The sequence below is a fragment of the Pinus tabuliformis genome, chromosome X (genome assembly GCF_031772625.1).
Source record: "Pinus tabuliformis cultivar Carrire ecotype Pingquan chromosome X, CPIR1, whole genome shotgun sequence".
NCBI lineage: Eukaryota > Viridiplantae > Streptophyta > Pinopsida > Pinales > Pinaceae > Pinus > Pinus tabuliformis.
In genome coordinates, this window is record NC_142308.1 from 951241877 (window position 1) to 951266555 (window position 24679).

The window sequence follows — 24679 nt, forward strand, 5'->3', positions numbered from 1 at the left end:
GAATAAAAGGGGGGAATAAAGAGACAACTAGGAGAAGAAATAGGAATCTTGTTGAGGTGAGGAAAATATTAGTTTTAAATAGAAATTTAAGTAAATAATTTTGGGAGACCCTTGATGTGAGAATGACACATGGGTGGGTGAATAATCAAGCTATTGAATTATAAAAAAAATAATTAATTATGCATGACATGACAAGTGTCACATATGAGGACTCCTATAAAAGAAGGGGCAAGCCATGGAAGAAAGGACTTTTGGGGAACCCTATTGTTGGATGGATGAGATGTTGTGAGAGCAGTGATTACGAAGCTATAGTGAGTTTGGTGAGGTAGAGGAATTAGAGAGGGGACTCTTGAGCCAAGGTGTGCTCTCCTCTACTAGCTAGTGCTTGTCTCCATTGTACAACCCCATTGCAGCTCGGGGGTCCGCAGGGAAGAAGAGTACCCAAGGAGTAGGCTGGGAGGTTAACTGGTGTGTCTTCGCATTCGGTTCAAGTGCGTCATCATTCACTCGCAGAGGTGACCAGCTACAAGGGAATACCAACAACAGCAGAGCAAGTGGAGTCTCACCTTCTGGTGAATGGTACATATGTATTTCATTACTATTGATCTTAGTTAAAAGTATGAAAATGTTATGATATGTTCCCTGAAATGAGTAGCAGGAATGTGTGTGCTAAATAAATTTGAATTCCAATGCGTTTCTTTTCTGGTTGTATTTGCTGTAAAAAAAAAAAAATGTATATAGTCTGGAGAGCTATGGTCCTCACACTTGGTATCAGAGCCATGTTGAATCCCTTGAGGCCTATGGGCCCATGCATGTATGGCTAGTTTGTTAAATAATATGATGAAAATCCCTAACTAATGTGACGAACTCCGACCTCCTCCTTCGTTTACCCTTGCAATTTCGTCTCACGGGGAATTTAAAAGAATCTTTGCTCACAAATTCGTCAATTGTAGCTGTCGCCCTGTTTTTTTTTTTCCTTTGAAATTCTATCCGCCGAGGAAATCTAAAACATCTCTGTTTAAATTTCATGAATTCTGGTCTTTTTCTTCAATACCCTGAAATTCCATGGATTCTGTTTTGCTTTGTTTTATCCCATGAAGAGCTAAATAATGTAGCAACCTAAAATTACGTAAACCACATCCTCTGGAAAATCGTGTGGGGAATCCTAGATTGTTCACACTCATAGAGCGTTCCATAGTTCAATGGATGCAGACGCCACTACTAAATTAGTAGCAGGGCCGAACGAAGGGAATCCTCCAATACAATTAGCGATGGCCTTGCCAAGTCTTCCACCAATAACACTGCTTGCCTCTACACCCTCCAATTTTGACCATGCTTGGAAAGGATTCGTGGGTTTGAGCACCGTAAAGCTTGTGGGCACGAGGTTAACAGAGGATTCATGGCCGAATTCAAAGAATTTGAGATGTAACAACAGACCAAAACTACATTGCTCGTCATCCGATAAGGAGGAGACTGACTGCATTGTGGGGGATTTATGTCCCCTATATTCGTCTCGGAGCAATCTCACCATAACTCCCACTAGACAACCGCAGCGTTTAATGCGTTTACGTGCTGCTAACGATAGCCAAAATGGGGCTCCTGAGACATCTCTTACAAAAGGTCGCTTTGGAGAGATTGTGCGAGTGTCAAAAGAAACAAATATTCAAGTGAAAATCAGCTTGGATGGTTCAGGAGTTTCTGACTGCAACACTGGCATACCTTTTCTGGACCACATGCTGGATCAATTTTCATCACATGGGCTCTTTGACATACAAGTAAAGGCTTCTGGGGATATCCATATTGATGACCATCATACAAATGAAGATGATCTTTTCCGCGATGAACCAATCAATGAATATAAGCATCTGGGTTACCAAGATCATTGTCGTTTGATTTTTGTGATATCTTAAAATTCCAGTAGAGAACTTAACAGAGCGGCTGGGTTTAGACGAATCAGAAGTCTTGTTATCTAATGGTGCAGAGCCATTATTGCAAATGCAATTCTAATTGATTTATTTGTGGTAATCATATAAATTGTATAAAGTGATTGCTTCAAAGATTGAATAGAATCTCGAGCTATTGGATTGACGGCTTGCATAATGCATTTGATGGATTTTAACTTGGGTGTGGTATCACAACTTATATAATACATAAATGTTTCCCATATTAGGCTGCAGTTTTAATGACTGGCAGTGTTTCCAATTATTGAAACAATATTTTGTACTGTCCATGCATGTGTAACAGGGGTTGTAGTGCATGATGGATGCAGCCTATTTTTTTACTAATGCTCGTCTTTGTCAACTACCATTTTTGAACATTGAAGGTTATTAACTTGAATAGTTTGGTGCTTGGTTTTCCTCCTAGTGTTGGAAGTGTACACTAGCATAAAAAAAGGACACTGCCAGGACAACAAAGTTTTCTGCCTAATCTTGCGTCTGATACCTAGCTTGCTTGCTTGAAAGATGATGGCCCTCATTGCTCAGAGATTTAGTGCAGAGGCCTAAACATGATGGAAATTCCCCATAGGCATGTGACTTTGAACTGTTATGTGTGTCCTTTTGATTAAACTTGTCTTGCTGTGAGAATTCCATGGGATGAGGAATTTGGAAGGAATGTTTCAAGTTGTATATACGTGGGAGTGCTTTCTATGTTTAACCTTGAACTTTAGCAATCAAAAAATGGAAAGATGGATGAACTAGAGACTTCAGACATTGTACATGTGACCAGGATAAGTGTCAAGCTCAAGAGAAAATACAAAACAACTTCGGGAGTCCAGACTAGTTCCTCACCTCACCTTTTGAATCTCCTCTCTTTTGAAATATGAGATTACATTAACATCTTTTTGTTTCAGTTCATTTTATGGAAATAACAACCAGGCAGCTGCAAGGATCATATCATTGTGGGTGGACAACACAGATTTAGCTTGCGCAGCTTAGACTGCAGAAAAGATAAAATTATAAGGTCTTGTGAATATCTCCTAAGGTTTGGAGCCCATTTTTGTGAAACCAGGATAGGGAGTTGGAATGAACTTTTCCAAGTGTATGCTTCTGACAGTACCTTCAATAATTGCCCCTATATTTAAAAAATGGAAATCAGGATTAACGAGATAGCTCAGATATCATTTAAGTGTGAGTGGTTTTAAGATTCCAGAAGATTAGAAGAAAATGTAGAAATCAATGATGGATTCTACAGAGCTTCAAGGACGGTCCCATAATTCATCTCCATCTCAGAATCATAGAAAACTGTCCTTTTTGTAAAGCAATGTTTAATGATAGGTTTTCTCCTTAGCAATTAACAGCATAATTTTATTAAGGTACAGCCTTTAGTATCAAATCACCAGGCGTTTAACTATTCTTACAATTGTCTATGCATTTTGCATTAGAGTTCAAACTCAGTCTTGTCAACTTGGAGAACAGTTAGCCTGTGATCCACTCTTTAAAGAGGCCTTTATATTTGATCTGAGCTAGATGAGGAGCTTAATTGCAAAGAGTAAACCACATTTTATTATTTGACTATTACTCAAACATAATATATCTTTCTTAACCACGAAATCATCAAGGAGTTGCACTAAAGAAGAGAGTACTCAGCTAAATTGCACTAGAAAAAGACAAAAGTGGTCTTTTTGTTGAATTTTTGTAGCTATGGTCAGTCTTCATAATTTATATTTTAGCCTTTGAAATGTACATAATGAAAAATGTAAGACATGTTCTTCATGTCACTGTCAAAAAAAAAATATTAAGACGTGTTCTTCATGTTGGTTACAAAAGAGAAAATTTTGAATTTCTAAAAGGTTGAATTTTTGTGATATCTTAATTTTCCAGTAGAAATTAGGAATTCGAGCACTTGAAAGCCTGCTACATTGGCATGTAATACATAATTTATTGCTAGCTTGCAAAGCAAGCAAAACAAAAAGACAGAGTGATCAGCTTGGTGTTTAATAGGTATCTGATATTCACTTGCTAGTTGATCTTTTTCGAAAAGGGGATAGCAAAAGACACTGACAAATTTTATTTTGCAGCGCTGGAAGCATCCATTTCTCTTAAAATACATTTTAGTTTTTGTTTATACTTTATGTACACCGATAAATGCTATATGATATTATGAGATCTATATTATAAGATAGACAAGATACCTCTATATCTATAAGGGAATTAAGGCAATTTAATAATGAGAAAAATAAGAACAATATACAAATTTATTGGAGGTACATTTTGTTTTTCAGAATTAGATTCTGGGAACTATCTACATATGGAAGAGAATTTGAAGGTAAATACCTGCGAATTTGAGGAGAAATCCCTGTGTTTTTTTTTAATAGTGATAAAAAAAATTAATTACTTCCACACTTATATTCAACCTCACATTTTTATTTTTGAAAAAAGAATTGTAATTTATGTGAGTTGAGTAGATTTGGTATTATTATTATTATTATTTAATAATGATAAAACATATATATTTAGTCTGAATTGTGGTAGTCTGAATTGTGGTTCATTCCTCATTATTTGTTTCAGTATATTTGTCCTAGATGATCTCGAGAATTTCATATAAACTTTGCACATTGTGCTTTGTGAACTTGAGGTGACTCTTGAATTGGTGAGCCTTCCAGAATTTTGAGGGCATTTGAATATATGCTGCATTCATCTACCCTTAGATATTAAAAATGGCTTTGTTTTGCTTTAAATCCTTCTCGCTTTTGCTCACATGGTTTTGTTTTTAAGGATGTTCTTGTCGATGAACTCCAATAGTTTGGAGGGCAAGGTTATAGCTTTACTTCCATGGTCTAGCACATGACATTCAACACGTTTTCTGAGAAGAGAGAACATTATGAATTCGTCATTTACAACAAAGCGCTGTCTAGCTTTGTTTGTTAAGTGTTTGATTTGACTCAATGCTCAAGATCTATGCAAATTTGTTTTGGACAAATGGAGAAAAACGTTCAGTGCTTTAGGGCCCAATGAGGGTAAGAAGTTGGTAGATCTGACAGTCATTAATTTCGAGGGAGGTGATGTATTTGTCATAACTTAAAGTGAGATATTTGTACATAAAAATGGTAGTCAGTGACAATCTTCATCCTCACGCATAATTGCTTCGTGTAGCATGGGATCAAATGGTTTTCCAACAGTATTGACCACATTAACATTAAATCCTTTCATGATTTCTACGAACTGTTTATAAATACTCCAGGCAAATTAGGAGCATTATTAGCATCTAATGGAAGCCAATCTGTAAAGTAAATTGGAATGATAGGATTGACGACTCCTTCATTTCTAAATTGTTTTTGTGCCTACATTGCTAAACTATTTTCGTACAGGGGTTCATAAAAGTAATAATAAGCATTATAAAAATATTTGATAAAAAAGTTTAAGGCATCTCTTAAACAGTTTAAGAAAATAACAGGGGTTCAAGGCATATCTTAAACAATTTCTATATTTTCAATTCAATTTTCCAATTGCCTGACATTAGCCATCTTACTGGCTTTCTTTTTACGGAATTCTTGAACATATATCTCTTTGTATTCTGGGTTTACCAGTTATATGGTGTCGTAGAACTCTCAGTTAATTCCTACATATATTGTTTCTCTGCTTTACTGGCAAAAAAAAATAAAGTTGTGGAAGAATATTCAGAAGCCTTTTCCATTCATTAAAACATGGAACATGTAATCATATACATTCGACATTTTCCATTCATTCAAATTTGGTAAATCTAGAATATTTAAAATATCTTTCTTCGATATTTGTATTGCAATTTTCTTTGCAACGATTTCCATTTCAATTGCAATTTTATGGATTCTGTGCGGTTGGTCGAGTATTTTGGTCTGTAAATCATTTGATATTTTAATGTTTTCGAGCAGGTTGTTTTGCCATGGGGGATTTAAGTGGGATATATATTGAAGGTATTATTTTTAATTGAAATAAAATCTCCAATAAAAATTTACAGTGTAATTCTAATTATTTTAGTTTCTATTAAGTATTCAACTTTCTTGACTTATTGTGATTTCTCTCTTGATGTTTAGCTTGCTCATTTTGGTTCCCTATAAATTGATACAATAAAAAGTAATCTAATATATAAACTTAAATCATAATAGTAGTAATAGAACTATATTTATTCTTGAAACTTCTATAAAGAATTTATTAAATTTATAATTGAATAAACCCTTGCTGGTAGATGAAGTTTGATTCCAAGAGTTCAGCCTTATTTAATATTTATTTTATCCACAACAAAGAATGATCCAGCAAAGAGTGATTATGTACATGCAATGTCTAAATAGGTCTTAGTAAAGGATTAACTGAGACTAATTCCAATTAGAACAATTGAAAATGGACCAGAACAACAAGAAGCGACATAGGAGCATATTACAATCATGATAATATTATACATTGTAATATTTATGATTTATATCTTAATTTGTGTTTTGGCTCTTTCAAAATTGTCCACCATAGGCAGCAGATTTTCAATTACATCACCTTGAATGTTAGATGCCAAACTTAGTCGTTCTTTCTCTGCTCTCTTCCTGTAATCTCACAGGGAGTTTGAGCTTCTCTTTGTTTGATTTGATTGACTTCTTTGTTCAATGTTTTGTAATGTAACAAGAAAACTTTTCCTTTATGACTTTTTGGATTCTTTGCTAGTTCGTAATGCAGAAATAGAGCTATAGTATTGGTTTATGGTTATCTGGAGCACCATACTTCTACCAATGCCATTCGATACAGTCAATGATCATTTTAGACATGGGTTTCTCTCTATTGTTTTACATTCTGTGCATATCTTTGGCTTCAATCCATATAGTTTTTAGTTCTGCTTGGAATCAAGCAAAGACTGGTAAATGATGTCTGCCTGCCATCTTTGGTCACTAGTGAAACTTGCTATATGCTTTGTCTTCCATTAGCTTGGATGGCCAAACTGCGAGAATATGCATTCCTCATCACTAGGAAATTAAGAGCCTTAATAGTCACAATACCTTTAAAGATTGCAACAATATTGCACTCCTTATCATTAGGCTCAGTAGGATTAAATGAAGATAGGCCCCAGTTAGCCTCACTCGCTTACCCTAGCGAAAGGAAGTAGGGTAGCTGGGTTTGAAGGGATGAAGGTTTGGACTACTCATTCATTGCAAGTGATGATTACGTTCTATGTAGTTAACATCTTTCTATCTCTAGATAGTGTGTACCATTAGGTATCCGCTAGAAAGGAGTGGTATGCATTTATTTTAAAGTGCAAATGGTAGTCGTACAACATTGAACTTTCATAACATGGATCATGAAGGTAAATCAAGTCTCTAAGAAGGTGTAGTAGGCATTGTTAGGTCCCCCTAGCAAGCAGTGGCATATGTTATTTTCAAAGTACTGATTGTAGTTCCTAACAAAAATGAAGATTTAGAACATGGTAAACAAAGGTGGATTACGTCATAGGTGAAATATCAAACAATAATTAACACAATTACTATTGACCATTACAAATATTGAAGTCCAAGCTTAAGGTGGGTAGCTCCTCCTATGAAAAAGGCATAGGCATCCCCTATGCATTTGAGTTAATACAAAATTATTGCTATCTAAATTGCATGATTGAATGAATAAAACTAGAGAGATTTCTCCTAAATTAGTCAAATTTGTCATTTGAAGGAAGGTGGGTGTTATTAATTGTTGCTTTAAATAGTTGTGATTTTGGATTATGATGATTTTGTTGGAAAAGTTTATGTATGACGCTTCCTTTAACTATTAATTTTAATAATATCTATAATGTATGTTTTGTACATTTATACAACAAGTAGGTTGCAATGTTCCCCAGATATAGTCCTTCAGTTATAACGGAATTCGTGTTATAGATACCTTGGGAAAATTTTAACCTACCCACCAGAAGGTTGGCAAGAGTTTCAGAAAGGGTTCCTAAGATTATGTGCCGCCGTTTCTCCTTTATGTTCTAAGGACTTCGGGACGAAGTCCATTGTTAAGAGGGGGTGTATGTAGTGCCCACTCTAGTCTCCTGACCCTAATACAACATTATCTTAGACACTCTATTCTTCGAGGACCTCAGATTGAGGATCTGGACCCATGACACTATTATTAGCGATTGAGATATTCATGGTTGTGATGTTATGAATGCTTTCCATTGATATTATGGTAGCATGAATGGTTATGTATCTTATCTATCAGTATTCTGATGATTGCAATATTAAATAGTTAAGTTGGTCTCTATTTGAAATTATGACGAGGGTAGTAAAGAATATGTATGTGCTCTACTAAAAGCATAATGAGTATAAATTTTATGGATAGGTATATTTCTACGATGTTACGATGTTGATAGCTTAATGAATATGTATGTCTCCATTGATGATTATTGATGATAGCCATGAGGGATGTGTCCCCTATGTTACCTACTTCCTTTAGTTCAGACTTACAATGGAAAATGATGTGAATGACCAGGAATTGTTAATGATGCTATTATGATAATTGACTAACATTGAGAAACCATGTTACTGATGATTATTGAGTATGGCAGGGAACCATCAGAGGCACTCGCATATGACGAGTTGATGACACATGGTTTGACGAAAATTCATATTATTTTATCTTTGAAAGTCTAAGTCAATCTTAGAATCTGCCATATATGTTTAACTATATTCTGATGATATATTAATGGTTGCAGGCACAGATTAGTTGCTTGACCGAATGACTCACATATGGGTGATGGGGTTGTACAAGTGGATGGAACTACATGGGAGGGGTGGGACAGAGTCCCTGATCCCACCCACTAGCACTCCCGCCGTGACTTGGGCTGGAAGGGTTGAAGCACCTTCGCCTTGAAGATCACGATGCCATGAGGGAAGGTTCCAAAGTTGGGTCGCTCATGAGGACTTTACCGCGGGGCGCACATCAATGCGGATTCCTTGATCCCTGACACCATTAGTCTCACTATAGCAGGCAACATAAGAGATGATAGTGGTCTATGACGTTGCACTATATTTTCCCCTCATAATCACTGGATGCTTGAAGGGCAAGAGGTGTGGCACCCTTGGAACTTCAGGGGAATTTCTTGAAGGGCACGACCAACTTGGCACCCTTGGCATCACAAATAAACTATTAGGTGTGGCACCCTTGGAACTTCTAGGGAAGTTCTTGAAGGGCACAACCAAACTGGCACCCTTGACATCACAAATAAACTATTAGGTGTGGCACCCTTGGAACTTCTAGGGAAGTTCTTGAAGGGCACAACCAAACTGGCACCCTTGACATCACAAATAAGCTATTAGGTGTGGCATCCTTGGAACTTCTAGGGAAGTTCTTGAAGGGCACAACCAAAGCTTGGCATCCTTGGAATCATTAAAAATAAATAATAATAAATAAATATAAGCAAGGAATGAAAACTAGGTAAATTTACATCAAGGGTAAATGATGATTAGAAACCAATGTAATTAAATCAAAAATAAAACTTGGAATAAGGAGGATCATAAGAAGAATTAAAATAGAGTACCTTAAAAACTCTACCTTTCCCATTTTGGAAAATACTAGGAAGATTATGTGGTTTAATTAGGAAAAAGGGGAAAGACAAACATAATGGTAAGGATAAAGATTAATCATAAATTAATTTAAACCTAATTAAGAAAAGGGGAAGGTGAATTAAAATGAGAATAATAAATTAAATTTAGAGAAATGTAGAGAAGTTCCATGTGTCAACAACCAAGATAAGAATATCCATCTAGGAGATAACCTGAGTTAAATTAGGGAGTACATTGGGGATAAAATCTTGACTCATTAATTGACTTCAAGTAATGAACACAAATTAAGGAATAAAAGGGGGGAATAAAGAGACAACTAGAAGAAGAAATAGGAATCTTGTTGAGGTGAGGAAAATATTAGTTTTAAATAGAAATTTAAGTAAATAATTTTGGGAGACCCTTGATGTGAGAATGACACATGGGTGGGTGAATAATCAAGATATTGAATTATAAAAAAAATAATTAATTATGCATGACATGACAAGTGTCACCTATGAGGACTCCTATAAAAGAAGGGGCAAGCCATGGAAGAAAGGACTTTTGGGGAACCCTATTGTTGGATGGATGAGATGTTGTGAGAGCAGTGATTACGAAGCTATAGTGAGTTTGGTGAGGTAGAAGAATTAGAGAGGGGACTCTTGAGCCAAGGTGTGCTCTCCTCTACTAGCTAGTGCTTGTCTCCATTGTACAACCCCATTGCATCTCGGGGGTCCGCAGGGAAGAAGAGTACCCAAGGAGTAGGCTGGGAGGTTAACCGGTGGGTCTTCGCATGCGGTTCAAGTGCGTCATCATTCACTCGCGGAGGTGACCAGCTACAAGGGAATACCAACAACAGCAGAGCAAGTGGAGTCTCGCCTTCTGGTGAATGGTACATATGTATTTCATTACTATTGATCTTAGTTAAAAGTATGAAAATGTTATGATATGTTTCTTGAAATGAGTGGCAGGAATGTGTGTGCTAAATAAATTTGAATTCCAATGTGTTTCTTTTCTGGTTGTATTTGTTGTTTAAAAAAAAAAAAATGTATATAGTCTAGAGAGCTATGGTCCTCACAACTACCAACAATAAGCCTCCAAAATTCAACTTCTTGAGGATTTCTACCAACAACAACAATCAACTAGCTAAGTTTGCATAAAGATTGAACGTCGTGTTGAATGTCGAAAGTATGGGCATGGACTAATAATGTTCTTTTCATTAAGAATATCATTCAAAAAAGACATACCCATAGTGGAATCACAACATGAACGTTATGGCTGTGCACATCATTCACACAGTACTTTTAGATGAGAAAACTGAGAAAACAGAATAAAAGGAAGAAACTGTTGTGGCTAAAGAGACAACAAGTGTCAGGCACACAATGAATGCTTTCAGTTGTGTGTTCATAATTGAAAAGAAAAATGCCAAAGAACCACCATTAAGTGAGGCCCCAAATCAAAAGAAAAATAGTTGATATAAGTTGAGGAGCCAAGGGCCAGTTTCTGAACAAGAACTAACGAGGCATAAATTGAAAGAACACTTGTTAAGGAAAATCGCATCGTCTGTCAACTTAGCTCAGAACACTCAGGATAAGTCTGGAAGTATCAAATAAAGCCACTCCTCCAGACACTTCGCAAATCCCCGCCACGTTGGATTATAATATAGTCGAAGATATGAATAAAACTCGCACTAATATTTCAATCTTTGAGCTTACAAGCATAACAAGCCAACGAAAATTGCTTGTCTGAACTCTTAAGCAACCTTCCTCAGGTGATAGTGCTTCTTCACATAAGGGATCTACTAATTCTTCTGGTCCCATGGAGTCGATGTTAATGCATTAATATTAGAAGCTAACACACATTTCCCTCTATTTTTATTGACTTTTGAAATTTTTAATTATAATGTACACAATTGCTTAGTTGATTTTGGTGCATTTGTAAACGTAATTACATTGTTTTTAGCCAAGAAAATCAATTCTAAATGGGATAAGTCCGATGCATAGATCATTCAGTTGGACAAGTCTCTTGTCCAAACCACCAGTGAACTCAGAAATGTCCTTATTTACGTATCATCTGATCAGTGAGTTCACCAATGCATAAACATAGTAATTGTGGACGTCCCAGAAGCCTACGATGTACTACTGAGTAGAGACTGGTCCAAAAAATTACAGGGGTATTTTGTTACCGAATAGGGTAGGAATAAACAAATCCAGGTGAGGAAATCTCTTTCGCAGATATGATTTTTTGGAAATTTATTTTCTGTGATTGACTTTGGGTGCTACCTTGCTCAACCTTCCCCAGACCCACCAGACACACAATTGGAACTCCTTCCTAGTCCAACTGGTGGAAATGACCTATGTACAGTAGATATTATTATCACTAGTGTAGGATGTAGCCCTAGTAATTTTAATTTGTGGACTTTAACGGTTCTATGACATAGGAGGGCTCTGGAGTTGGTTGTGTTTTAGTAGACCCGCAACTGAGGAAACACTTGATCTCTTTCCGCTTGGAATTTGAGTGCACTAATAACACTACAGAATACAAAGAACTCATTGTGGGTTTACAGGAAATCATCGCCCTCAAAGTTGGGGCTCTTAAAGCAATAGGTGACCCTGAGATCATCGTACGACAGGTATGAAATACTATACATTGTGTGTCACCTAATTTGAAAAGTTATCAACAAGAGGCATGGAATTTGATTTCTCAACTCCAAGCTTTCAATATTATATATGTTCCTAGAATGTGTAATGCAACTACACATGCATTAGAAAAAACTGCTGCTAGGTTGTCACTGCTTAGGGAAGATTTTCTATTGAAATTCTTTATAAGCCATCCATCCTTGACACTATTACTAATTTACGCATTTTCAATGATGACCATTAGATACTGAATTTTATGGCAAACACTGATGTGTTCAAATATGTAGCCATTGACGAAGACGAGCACGATAAAGCGTTGCAAGATGCAGCTCGAGTAAGAAAAAAGAACCCCATGCCGAAAGGCATGGTATCATTATAGAATTTGTATAACTTGTAGAACTGCTATAGAGGACTAGCCAATGCTAAAACTCATAGTTCAACACTGTTGCATGAGCATATCACTCTTGGAACAGAGAAAGATCAAAAGATTGTCAATATCGGTACTTGTTACACACCTCAAGAGCGGTAAGACTTTATCCGTCTGTTCAAGTAGTATCGAGATTTTTTCGCGTGGACATACGATGAACTCAAAACTTATGACACACAAATAATCCAACATGTTATTCCAATAAAGGAAGGGCTAAGCCTTTTCAACAAAAGTTGCAGAAGGTACATTTGACACTTGAGCCCCTGATTCAGAAGGAGTTAAGGAAGCTACTAGATGCTCAGATCATTAACAAAGTGTGACATTGAACGCTGGTTTCTAATCTGGTCCTAGTGAGGAAGACATCCAGGAAAATATACTCATGCGTAGATTTTTGAAATCTCAACCACATCTTAGATGAAGACAATTATCCCGTGCTGTCAATGGAGCAAATATTACAAACAGTGTTAGGGTCATAAATGTTTTATCTGCTTGATGGATTTTCTGGCTACAACTAGGTTCTAGTCTTGGAGCCTGATAGACTTAAAACCACATTCCAAATGAAGTGGGGCACGTTCACTTTCAGGAGAATGACTTTTGGGTCGGTTAATGCCAGTGCCACTTTTCAACGTGCGATGGAAATTTCATTTCATGGTCTTATCAGTCATAGCATGGTGGTGTATCTTGATGATGTCATCATGTTTTCAAAGAAGATATCTAACCACCTATGCCACCTAAAGAAAATCTTTGAGCGATGTTGAAAATACAGGTTTCTCTTAATCCTAAGAAGAGAATGTTTGCAGTGTCTGAGGGAAATATCTTGGGCCATATCATAGCAAAGAGTGGGATTAAAGTAGACCTTGGAAGGGTCAAGGCTATCACACAAATTCCCTTCCCAGTGAATAAGAAATCCATGTAGTCATTCCTGGGGAAGATAAACTTTCTCTACAATTTCATATCTGATTTCGCACAAATAGTGAAACCCATGCATGAGATGGTGAGGAAGGATGTAATATACAAGTGGGGAAAAAGGGAAAAAAATGCATTTTCCTATATTAAGCAAGTGATTCCAGAAGAACCAACCTTGTACATCCCATATTACAACAAGGATTTCCTGCTCTACACCTTTGCTTCTGATACTTCTCTCACCATTGTGCTCACGCAGAAAAATGATCAGAATAATGAGAAGCCTATATCTTTTATGGGTGCTAGCTTACAAGGACTTGAACTCAACTAACCTGCCATCGATAAACATGCTTATGTGGTCTAGAAGACGATGAAGTACTTTCAACCCTATATTTTGAAGAGTCATTGTATTATTGTCGTGCCACATCCAACAACTAGATTTTTGTTTGTCCAACAAGAGTTGGGTGAGAGAAGAGCAAACTGGATGAATAGTTTACAAGAGTATGATATGGAATTCAAAATAGTTCACACAATCAAGGGCCATGGTCTATGTCGTTTAGAAAAAGAAGCACCGAATGCACCAGAAGATGATCCATTTGGATGGGAGTAGGAGATCGAGATGTATAAGGTTGAACAAGCTACCCCCACTACTATCTCAAAATCTTTCTACACAGATGTGCATCAATATCTTGAGCATGGTACTTTTCCCTCTCACTTATCCACACGATAGAAGAGGGCATTCAATTAAAAGCTTTATCTTACAGTCAGTGCATGAGGTTCTTTTTAGAAAGCATTGTAACAGAGTCATGCTAAGATTCTTAGAAGCACATGATTCACAAAAGGTGTTACGTGACCTCCATGATGGACTAGCTGGAGGGCAGTTATGCGGGCCAATTTTTATTGGCCCACATTATTCAAAGATGCTCATGCGTATGCCCGCAAGTGTCCACTTTGTTAGAAGTGTGCCAACTGAGGAAAGAAGTCAGTCACCCCGTTGCAGCCTATTGCCGTGGAAAAACCATTTCAACAATGGGGTTTGGATGTTATTGGTGAGATTTTTCCACACTCATCGAAGCAACATCACTATATTCTCATTGCCACAGATTACTTTACGTTGTGGACAAAAGTGGTTCCACTCAAGCAAGTGAATGATCAAGAAGTCATCAACTTCCTCAAGCATAATACCATCTCTAGGTTTGGAATTCTGACTTCACTTGCTTTTGACAATGCAACGTACTTTTCATCGCTGAGATTATCTTATTTTGCATTGGAAACGGTATTGTATTGAAACACTGCTAATTGTTATTCATAGGGAAATGGTCTTGCCGAGTCAACTAATAAGACCCTTATCTGCATCATTAAGAAGACCATTTTCTTTGAACAAAGGAACTGACACTCTACTTTGGTGAGGTTATTATTGTGCCCCCACACCCACTGGGAGTACCACATGTTTATTGTTTGGAGAACAAGGGGCCAGCCCCTTGTCCATCACTTTTGAGGGTCCTTTTCTTCATTATGGCACCTCTGGACCTCATCAGGATACTTGGAGGGCCCTACGACATGTATTATTCATCATCTGGCCTCTTAGGAGGCTTATTATTTCATTTGTGAGCTAGTTTGGTGGGCTTGTCACCAAAAGTTAGATTATTAGCACATTATTTTATTTTTGGGGCTTATGTAAGCCTAGGAGACTAATTCAAACTCCTCATTAGTGTATAAATACAAGTGAGGTGAGTTTATTTTCTCATCATCACTTTGACTTGGATCATTCTCTCTCTTGAGAACTTCACATTTTTCCTTTGAGGATATTTTTGGATCATGGATGGATTTTGATGTGTGGATTGGGTCTTCTTATCTTGGAGTTTCTTATATTGCAAATGTGTTGATGGTTGGATATATTCTCTTAGATGTAAGTACACTTTTGATGCTATTTTCTTTTACTTTGCTGCATGCATCGATCATGCGATTTTCACTATTTTTGAGCTAGTTGTTGCATGCATTTATGACATCAATGTGGAATTATGTCTCTATATAGCTTATCTCTATGTATGAGCCATGTTCAATGAACGAATTGTCCTAGAGGTTGAAGTTATCTTGACAAGCCTTCTCCATTTGCAACAAAGTATAAATGCTTTTAAGGTCACTTTTCTTCTCTTGCCCTTAACATTGGACGAAGTTGACTTTGAGAGCCTCCTTGAACAAGGAACAAGATCCATATTCATAGTTCTCCTTGACTCCATATCCCCAAGAGGAATTAGGCACTGATCCATCAAAAGGTGGTCACTTTAAACCTATTTCTTCACCTTTTCCTCTTTTTTTCTAGGTCTAGCCACGTTGGGCCACCTATGGCATCAATTTCTCGACAAAGTAGCCCTCCAAAAAGTTTGATCTCCGAGCCTCTCCTACACTGGTGTGTCCTCCAGGCCTCTTCCAACTTTGAATCCATTCCAATGGTGGAGTTGTGAGATAACCCAAGCCCTAGCTCCGAGATCACACTTTGCCTTAGAATCTCCAAGGCTAGTGCCTAATAGGATCAATTTGACACCTTTATGTGAAGATTCTTGCTTTGATCATTTCCCACTCCTTGTCTAGGTTAAGAACATCATTGGTTGTTACATTTGTGCTCCTTAACCTAGGTTGAGTCTACTTGGTCTCGTGTGGTCCCGCATCTTTGAAAATACTATTCTTCAAGAACCATCTGGGATACCAATTTCAATAAGGATTTTAGGGATTGGGACACTCTTTCACAAGTCATATTCTTTAAACCTAACCCTCAAATCCCCACATCCTTCTCCTAGAAGACATTATACTTTGCTTATAAAGAAAGAAAGCTCCATTCTTGACCCTCTTCTGGAAAGGGATTGTTTGGATCACTTTATATCCATTTGTTGATTTTTCCTTCATTTGTGACTCCATATATACCGTGTCTCCTCCCATCGGTGATAATACATAAATATTAAGGAGTCTTAGCTGAGGTGACAGTGGCTAAGACTCCATTTGTTTCACTTCCCCTAGCTTGTGACCCTTTGGGAATACTCTTTAGGTACCCTGCTAGTTTGAACGGTAACATTTTGGCGTCATTTCTAGGGACACAAAACGTGTGCTTTGTTCCCCATACGACATTATTGATATATCATTTGGCGACTCCATTGGAGGAACAAAGTCCTATTTCCTCGTTGAACTTCAAGGTCAAATGCTTGTAGGGTGAAGTAGACATTTGTGAAGGCATTTTAATTCACCTTGGAAACTCCATTTTGGCATTATATGCAAGATCATGCAAAATGGTTAAATAAATTATCCACGACATTAGCCCCGACAAAGAACAAGACCTATGGGAAAGATTCGATTCGTGGTGTAATCTTTGTCATCATCTGATAGAGCACGAGAATGAGGACTTCATACTCAATTTTTATAACAGGAGTAGGTCAAACCTTGACAGAATAAGGTAGGAATATGAAGAAGGGCCCACAAATTATCTCTTCTTGGAGCTTGCCTATTATACTGGTGCATTTAATTCCTTGTCTCACAAGATCAAAGAAAATAGGGATCATTACCAAAGGAGGATTTGGATGATCAAGAAAATGAGGATGATGAGCAAATATCAATTATGGAATTGGGGGCCAATACTAGTAAAGTGAAATACATCTCCTCTAACGATGACGAAGAGTTGGATCTTGAAAGCCTCCAAATCATGCAAGAAAGAATGGATGAATATAGTAGGTCATGCAGGGGGTTAGTAAGGGAATGTAGCTCTAATGAAATATTCTCCCATTTATATGATGAAGATGTGAAGCTTCATACAATGAAATGTGAATATAAAGAGAACCCTACTAATTCTCTCCTCTTAGAATCATATTACCAAAATCATGTAACAAATACCTTAGCCATTATTCTTCAAGAGAAGAGAGAAGAAGAGAGGTCCTGCTTGTCAAACAACCAATATGAAGATGACCTTGAGGCTCTCACCAATGAGAAAGAAGATGATTCCTCATTGGGGCCATAAGATGGCCACGATGATTTTGTGAGCACAAGTTTTGACGAGAATGAGGCAACGGAAAGTAAGGCTAAGATAGACCCTCAAGGGTATTATTCATGATGACTCTCCTTGTGAGAACCTTGAGGAAGGTGATCCCATGGGCTCCTTGGAGGATGACATTAGAGATTATTTCCGCATTGAAAAGGAGAAATAGTATATTGTTGGGTCTCAATTTGATTATGCTCCCATTTATGATACTGACAAAGAAGATGAGGTTGAGATTGGTTTTCCCTCTATCATGGGCATTACTTGTGATGACATACCCATTGATACCCTTGGAAAGGAGAATTATTATTTCCCTTGCATGAAGAAGGACAATTGGAAATGATTGATTCACCTTTTAATGAAAACCCAATCCTTGTTGCTTATAATGAGGAAAGAAATGAGGCTCCTACCTACCCACCTCATGATTATATATTCAAATCGCTTGAGCCTTTAGATTATGGGGAAGGAAAAACCATCGAATATTGTCAGGCTAGGAGGTAACTCCTAAAAGTGAATTGTGTTTTTGTGTTAAGATTGATCATAGATATATACATGGAGGGAGAGACTCTTGGGTTTCATCTCCTAGTGTCTCTTCATTTTCTAATTCTCCTTATTTTCTATTTACAATATTTACATGGTTTACCTAATCCCAAAGTTTAGGCATCATTCTGAATCTTTCAAATTTTTCTCTTCCAAGCGCTTTGGTGAAGATGTCTACAATCTACTCATTTGTGGAACAATGGCATAGATGGATTGTCTTGGTCTCAACATGAAGTTGAATCAAATGGTATTTTGTATTGATGTGCTTCGTTCGATCATGGAACTTTGGGTTCTTGGCCAACTTTATTGCAGAAGTGTTGTCAATCATGAGAGGAGTTGAATGCATTTGTTTCTCTTGCAAATATTCCATAATTTTCCTAAGCCACACAATTTCATTTATTGCTTCAGCTATTGCCACATATTCTGCCTCAGTTATGGAATCCTCCATGAGATAATTCTTGATCCAAGACTCATAACATAACCTGAAGTAGATACCCCAATTTATTTATCTCCATCGAAGTTGTATTAGTGTATCCAATCAAGTTGAAGTCACCCACCTATGTATACTTAAGTTCAAAGTCTTGAGTTCCTTTCAAGTACTTTAGAACTGTTTTTGCAGCAAACCAATGTCCCTCACAAGGCTTTTGCATAAACCTGGAGAGGATTCCAATAGCAAATGAAATGTTTGGTCGAGTAGTAGTCAAGTAGTTGAGACTTCCTACAAGCTGTCTATACTTTGTTGCATCCTCAAATTATTTTCTTTCAGTGGAAGTGAACTTTAAATTCTGTTCCATTGGAGTTGTTAAACGATTGCACTCATTCATGCCAAACCTATTCAACAAATCTCCAATGTACTTCTTCTGAGAGAGGAATATAAACTTTGGATGTTGAGTTACTTCAATACCAAGATAGTATTGAACATAGCCCAAGTTGTCATTTCAAAACCTTTCCTCAATTCCTTCTTTGTGGATGCAATATAACTCTCATTGTTCCTTTTCATCAAAAGATCATCTAAATATACCACAAGATATACAATTGTTTTGCAAACTTTCTCGACAAACATAGTTTCATCATCAAGATCATTATGTTTGAAGTTGAGTTTTAGAAGATGCTCAGTTAACTTTTCGTACCAGGCTCGCAAAGCTTGCTTGAGGCCATACAAGGATTTTACAAGCTTTCATACTTTATGTTCCTGACCATTCACAACAAATCCTTCTGGTTGGGACATAAAAACATTCTCTTTCAAATCTCCATTCAAGAAAGCAATTTTTGCATCAATTTGATGGACTTTCCAACCGTTCTGTGCTGCAAGAAAAGAATGTCTAGATGGTAGCCCATTTTTTTGTGGGGGAAAAAATACCCTCATAATCAACCCCTTCCTTCTGTGCAAAATCTTTTGCCACAAGCCTGACTTTGTGCTTGTCAAGTGAGCCATCAAATTTATACTTGTTCTTGTAGACCCACTTGCAAACTATTGGTTTGGTTCTCAATGGAGGATCAACCAGTTTCTAGGTGCCATTCTTTATCAAGGCATCATATTCTTTTTTCATGGCTTCTTTCTATTCATCATGAGAAGCTACTTATTTGAAGGAAGTTGGTGTAAATAATGTAGAAAAATTCAGTTCACGATCATAAGAAACATCCATATCAACAGGTGAATCAGAATCGTCTACATCACCTCCATTTTATCTGGTTGTGCTTCTTGTTCTTGTGTTTCCAACCTCATCAGGATGAACATTGTCAAGTGCCTTTGTCATCCATTTTGGAGGACCTTTTTGAGATGGCCTAGGTTGCTCAGTTGACTGAGTTGGGGCCGAATCAATATTTAGTCTCCCAATTCTATCAATCACATCACCCAAAGTGATGCCAGCCTAAGCCGACCATACCCACATTATGAAAATAAAATTGCATGTCACTGGTCCCAGGCCTGAATCACTTGCTCCATGGTGAAAACCTTCTTAAACCAAGGTTTAATGTTCTTAATTAAATTTTCATGCGGAAACGTTATAATTGACTAACCACGGTTTGACCTTAATTAATCCTTTCCATCAATCCACGGTCTTTGCACATTTCCCAATGCTCTACCTTTATCGCATTCATCCTCCACCATTGATTTCACTCCATCAGATCAATGACTGTTGCATCGTATCACAACTTAACCCATTCATCTTCCGAAACTCAGATGAACTTAACCTGCGTTGATAACATATCAGGTTCGCTTAGGCCCAAGCCTTATCAGCTTCAATCTCCCCCATTGATCTCATCATTTAATCCGATGGTTGTTGATACACCCGAGCATCGCACATCGCAAATCACATTTTCTTAGGACCAAGGTTCATTCACTCATGAAATATTGCAATGCGAAACTAAACAACGATCCTCCACTGTTTAACCAAAGCACACTTGATCCAACGGTCAACAACGATATCGGCCGAGTCACTTGCACAAGGATTACCCACCCAATAAAGTGGTTTCATCTCTCCTCCGACGTGTTACATGTCGACTACTAAATGGAATCGGGTGACTGCCCCTAATTACCACTTACCACTTTTTCTCCACTCGATAAACATCATCGCTGATAAACCCACCTTTCTTCCTTAACTATTGCACGAGTTGATTGGTGTGCGATGATTGTTAGATATAAAAGGTCATCCAAACTACGGTTTGCAGGACTTCAACTAGCACTCGGATCAAAAACGCTCTTAACCCCCGCAGTTGACTATGACGTAAGAGTTTGAATATGATTTCGACAGCTAGGAGCGAGTGCGGGACTTCAGCGACGATTAAGGAAATCTCTTCTCTACTACTCCCGCAATTGCTAATCACCGTCGATCTACAGATTTGTCGATCTGACGATCCATATCTACTTCCGCGATTCACCTTCTGCAACCACTTGGGTTTAATCTTCGCCATTCATTTCTTTTACCTTATGTTGCACGACTTAATCTTGGCCGCCCATTGCCTTCAACTTCGTTCGTTGATCTTATAGATCCAATGGCTCTTGTGCATCGTCACCTCATTTCTTCATCCTTCTCTTTACTTCGGGTTTATGCCATTTCTCAGTGTTCTTCTGTGGTTTTGGGTTTCTGGTTGTTTTGAAACAAAGCTCCATCCAGAACTTAACTTTGTGTACTCTTATCCACTGCCATCCTTGAAATTCACTTGGATCCTTTGATCAGATTCATTGATCAAACCTTGATCCTACATACTCCCCTTCTTCTTTGTGTTTTGCTTGAACTTCACCTGCATACATATACTATGAAGAAACTTCTAATTCACACAAAATTCATAACTCCATTAATCAATACACACCACACAATTCAGAATCAAATTCTTTGTATTGATAAAGAAATATTTATATAAGAGTATCTCTCTCTTTCTGTCCTGATATTCTAATCAGTGGCTTCTGTTTTACAATCTGCTCGTAGGCTTACAATCAACCTCTTCACACTCTAACTCCCTAACTAACTAACTATCTAACTTTACTAACTCTTTCTTTGTCTTTTTGGCTTACATTTATACAAAAGGATTCTATAACCAATTCCTGGTTTAGATCCATAAACTTCTCAACAAAATTCTAAAATCTCTTCCTTATCTCCAAGGATCCTTTCTAATCCACAAAATCATGAACTAACTCCTAAGCTAAGTTTTACAATTAATTCTCAAACCTCTTAATCTCTCAACTATCTTGATTCTCTCATGTTCTCCTACATTCGAGAACATTTACAAATATGCCTCATTATATTTAATTAAATCCCTATTCTAGCTTCTCTCATTAAAACCACTCAAAACCTTAATAATTGCATTAATTCAACACTTAGGAAACGAACTTCCTTGGAAACACAAGACCCCCCTATGTCTACTAAAATACAATGATTCTTCTGAGTTGAATGCTCCTGCATCACAAAGTGTAATCAATGGTTGGAGCTTCATGTGGGGGAGAGAGTGCTTCAGAAGAAGATTCCACAGATTGATCCAGTATAGGAATCCCCACTTCAAGATGTGGAACCTCATTATCAAATTCTTGAAATGACTGTGCGTGTCCAAATCTATCCAAGCGATCAAGTTGTCGCTCAACAACATCGTCTGCCTTGGAAGATTCAAGAAATATCACATCTCTAGATATTATAAATTTCTTGTTCACTTCATCATAGAGATGGTATTCTTTGGAGGTATTTGAGTACCCCAAGAAGACACATTTGCAACTCCTTGCACCAATTTTGTTTCTTTGTTCCTTAGGTAACAATGCATAACCAGTGGAACCAAAAACCAATGTATCCATACCACATGTCATAGGGAGTCTTGTTTTTGATAGCATTAGATGGACACCTATTCTCTATATACACAACACATAGAACTACATCAGCCCAAAACATCAGTTTAACATTCTTGAAAACATCATGGAACATACGATATTTAAGATTGTCCTGTTCATTCTTTCAACTACTCCGTTCTGTTAGGGATTATAAGACACAGTTGTTTGATGTTTGATCCCATGCTGGCGAAGATAGTTTTCAAATTCATTTGAAGTGTATTATTTTCCATTACCAGTGTGAATAGATCCAATATGAGATTGTGCGTCATTTTCAATCCATGCATGAAAGTTCTTGAATGTTTGAAAAGCATCACATTTGTTCTTCAATAAATAAACCCAACACATTCTGGTGTAGTCATCAATAAATGTCATCATATATTTATTACCATTTGCAGAAGGAATAGGCATTGGGCCACATAAATCTGAATGAATGAGTTTAAGTTTTCTATGTGCTCTAGAATGAGAATCATGAAAAGACTGTTTGTTGTGCTTTCCTAAGATACAAGCATCACATTACTTAAGTTTCCTAGGAATTGTAGGCAAACCAATAACACCATTTTTCTTCATAAAATTGTGGTTGTCATAGTTCAAGTGTCCAAATATAGCATGCCATAAAAGACTTGATGGGAATGTACCTTCATCATATTGAGAATAATATGAAAAGTTTTTTTCATGCGTAGAGGTACCTTGCAGCTTCAGAAGTCTTTCTTCTTCTATCCCGTCATGACAAGTGAGTGATCTAATGCTTTTTTGACCTCATCCTTGCCATCAAATATGTGAATGGAGTGTCCTTGCTGGCAAATGTGGACCAAAGACAACAAGTTTCTCCTCATCTCTAAGAGGTATACAGCATCATGTAGAATAAAGTTTGGAAGACCAGGTTATTTGAGCCTGATGGTGTCGTTAGCTCTGCTACACAATTCAGCGTTTATAGGCTCAAAGGTACCATGGACAATGTTGGTTTTAGTTGCTAAGGTGCTTGCAGCTGTTGCCTTCCTTTTCTCCCTCGTTCTCATTGTAACTCCATAGCCCTGCCTTCGTTTCTCTTTCCCTGAAACCTTTTTGTTCCCCGTTTAAGCATTCCCATTATCCTTTGTTTCGCTGTGTAAACCGGTGTTTTTTAAAGCCCTGAGCGTTTAGCTCTGAGTCACCATATGACCCAAGCATATAACTCTGCACTCTCTTTTAAACCCTGATCCCTGTTCTAACCTCCTTTAAATGCACTCTTCGTTTAATCACAGGCATTGACCTCTTAATCCATTAGAACCCATTTTCTTTAACCCCCGGGCACATAACACACGAACCCGCGGTATTTTAACCTCTCATTGTTTGCTAAATCTTTACTGTTGATCGCCGCGATCCAACAGTTCTCGTCCCTTTTCCCGCGCGTTAAAATTCGCGCTCATTCCTTGTGATCTAACCGTCCATCGCAGATCCAACGGCTGATGCATCCTCCGATCGCGCGACCTGCGCACACGATAACTCGCGGGGGCGGTGGTTTTTGGCTGCCACGCGTCACGAATCTGTTGGATCGCGCCTTCATGTATGTAAACCACCTTCTCCCAAAAGCGGTGCGGGGAAACCGTCTACCGCCCTTCCGATACGTCCCCCGCCCGTTAATTGTTGTGCATCTTCCCTGTCATTTGATCGTCCATCGTTCATCGGACGGTGGACGCTCCCCCCAATTGCGCGACTTGCGCGCGCATTAACCTGCAGGGGGGTGGTTTCCGGCTGCCATGCGGCGCTGTTTCATTGGATCACGCCTTTGTATACGGAAACCGCCAATGGCCGATAGGCGGTGCGGGGAATACCGCCCGCCCCCAAAAAACCACTCTCCCACTGTTTAAGTATCGCGCATCTTCTGCGTGCGATCACCGTTCGATCATCCCCGTCTATGATCCGACGGCCTATACTCATTCAACTGCGATTGCTCCTGATAGCTCCCCTGATCAAATCCCTGCCATTGATCTCTGAGATCCAACGACTAATATTTACTCCGCCTGCTTCTTATCGATTCCACCCGCCAGCGATCTCCGCTGTTGATCTCTGCGATCCAACGGCTGAGATTTATTCCCGGCTGGCTCTTACTCCCACCATGAAATCTCATTTCCTTTGGACTGTCTTGAGCTCGTGATGGAGGAAGGAAGCCATCATCCTGTACCCTGCAGTTAATATCTCAACAACGACATTAAACAACAGAATGGCCAAAGGACAAGCAGGTGACTTCAAGCAGTGAAGAACATTTATCAGGCATGGAGTTTAATCCATAATTCATTCCAGCTGCCAGAGAAGGACATCAGACAATCTGAACAGGCCGATTTGTCCATTAAAGCTCTGAGAATTGCAGCAGAGGCCCATTTCATATTGT

General features: G+C 38.0%; 1 protein-coding gene across 1 annotated transcript; it reads left to right on the plus strand.

Annotated features, from left to right (window-relative positions):
- Positions 1-1171: 1171 nt before the first annotated feature.
- LOC149142844 (uncharacterized) lies at positions 1172-24285 on the plus strand. The gene is made up of 4 exons (XM_089451599.1): positions 1172-1869; positions 12004-12098; positions 12350-12439; positions 24028-24285. The coding sequence occupies exons 1-4, from the start codon at positions 1203-1205 to the stop codon at positions 24283-24285; spliced, it is 1110 nt and encodes a 369-aa protein (XP_089307725.1). The 5' UTR covers positions 1172-1202.
- Positions 24286-24679: the final 394 nt, after the last annotated feature.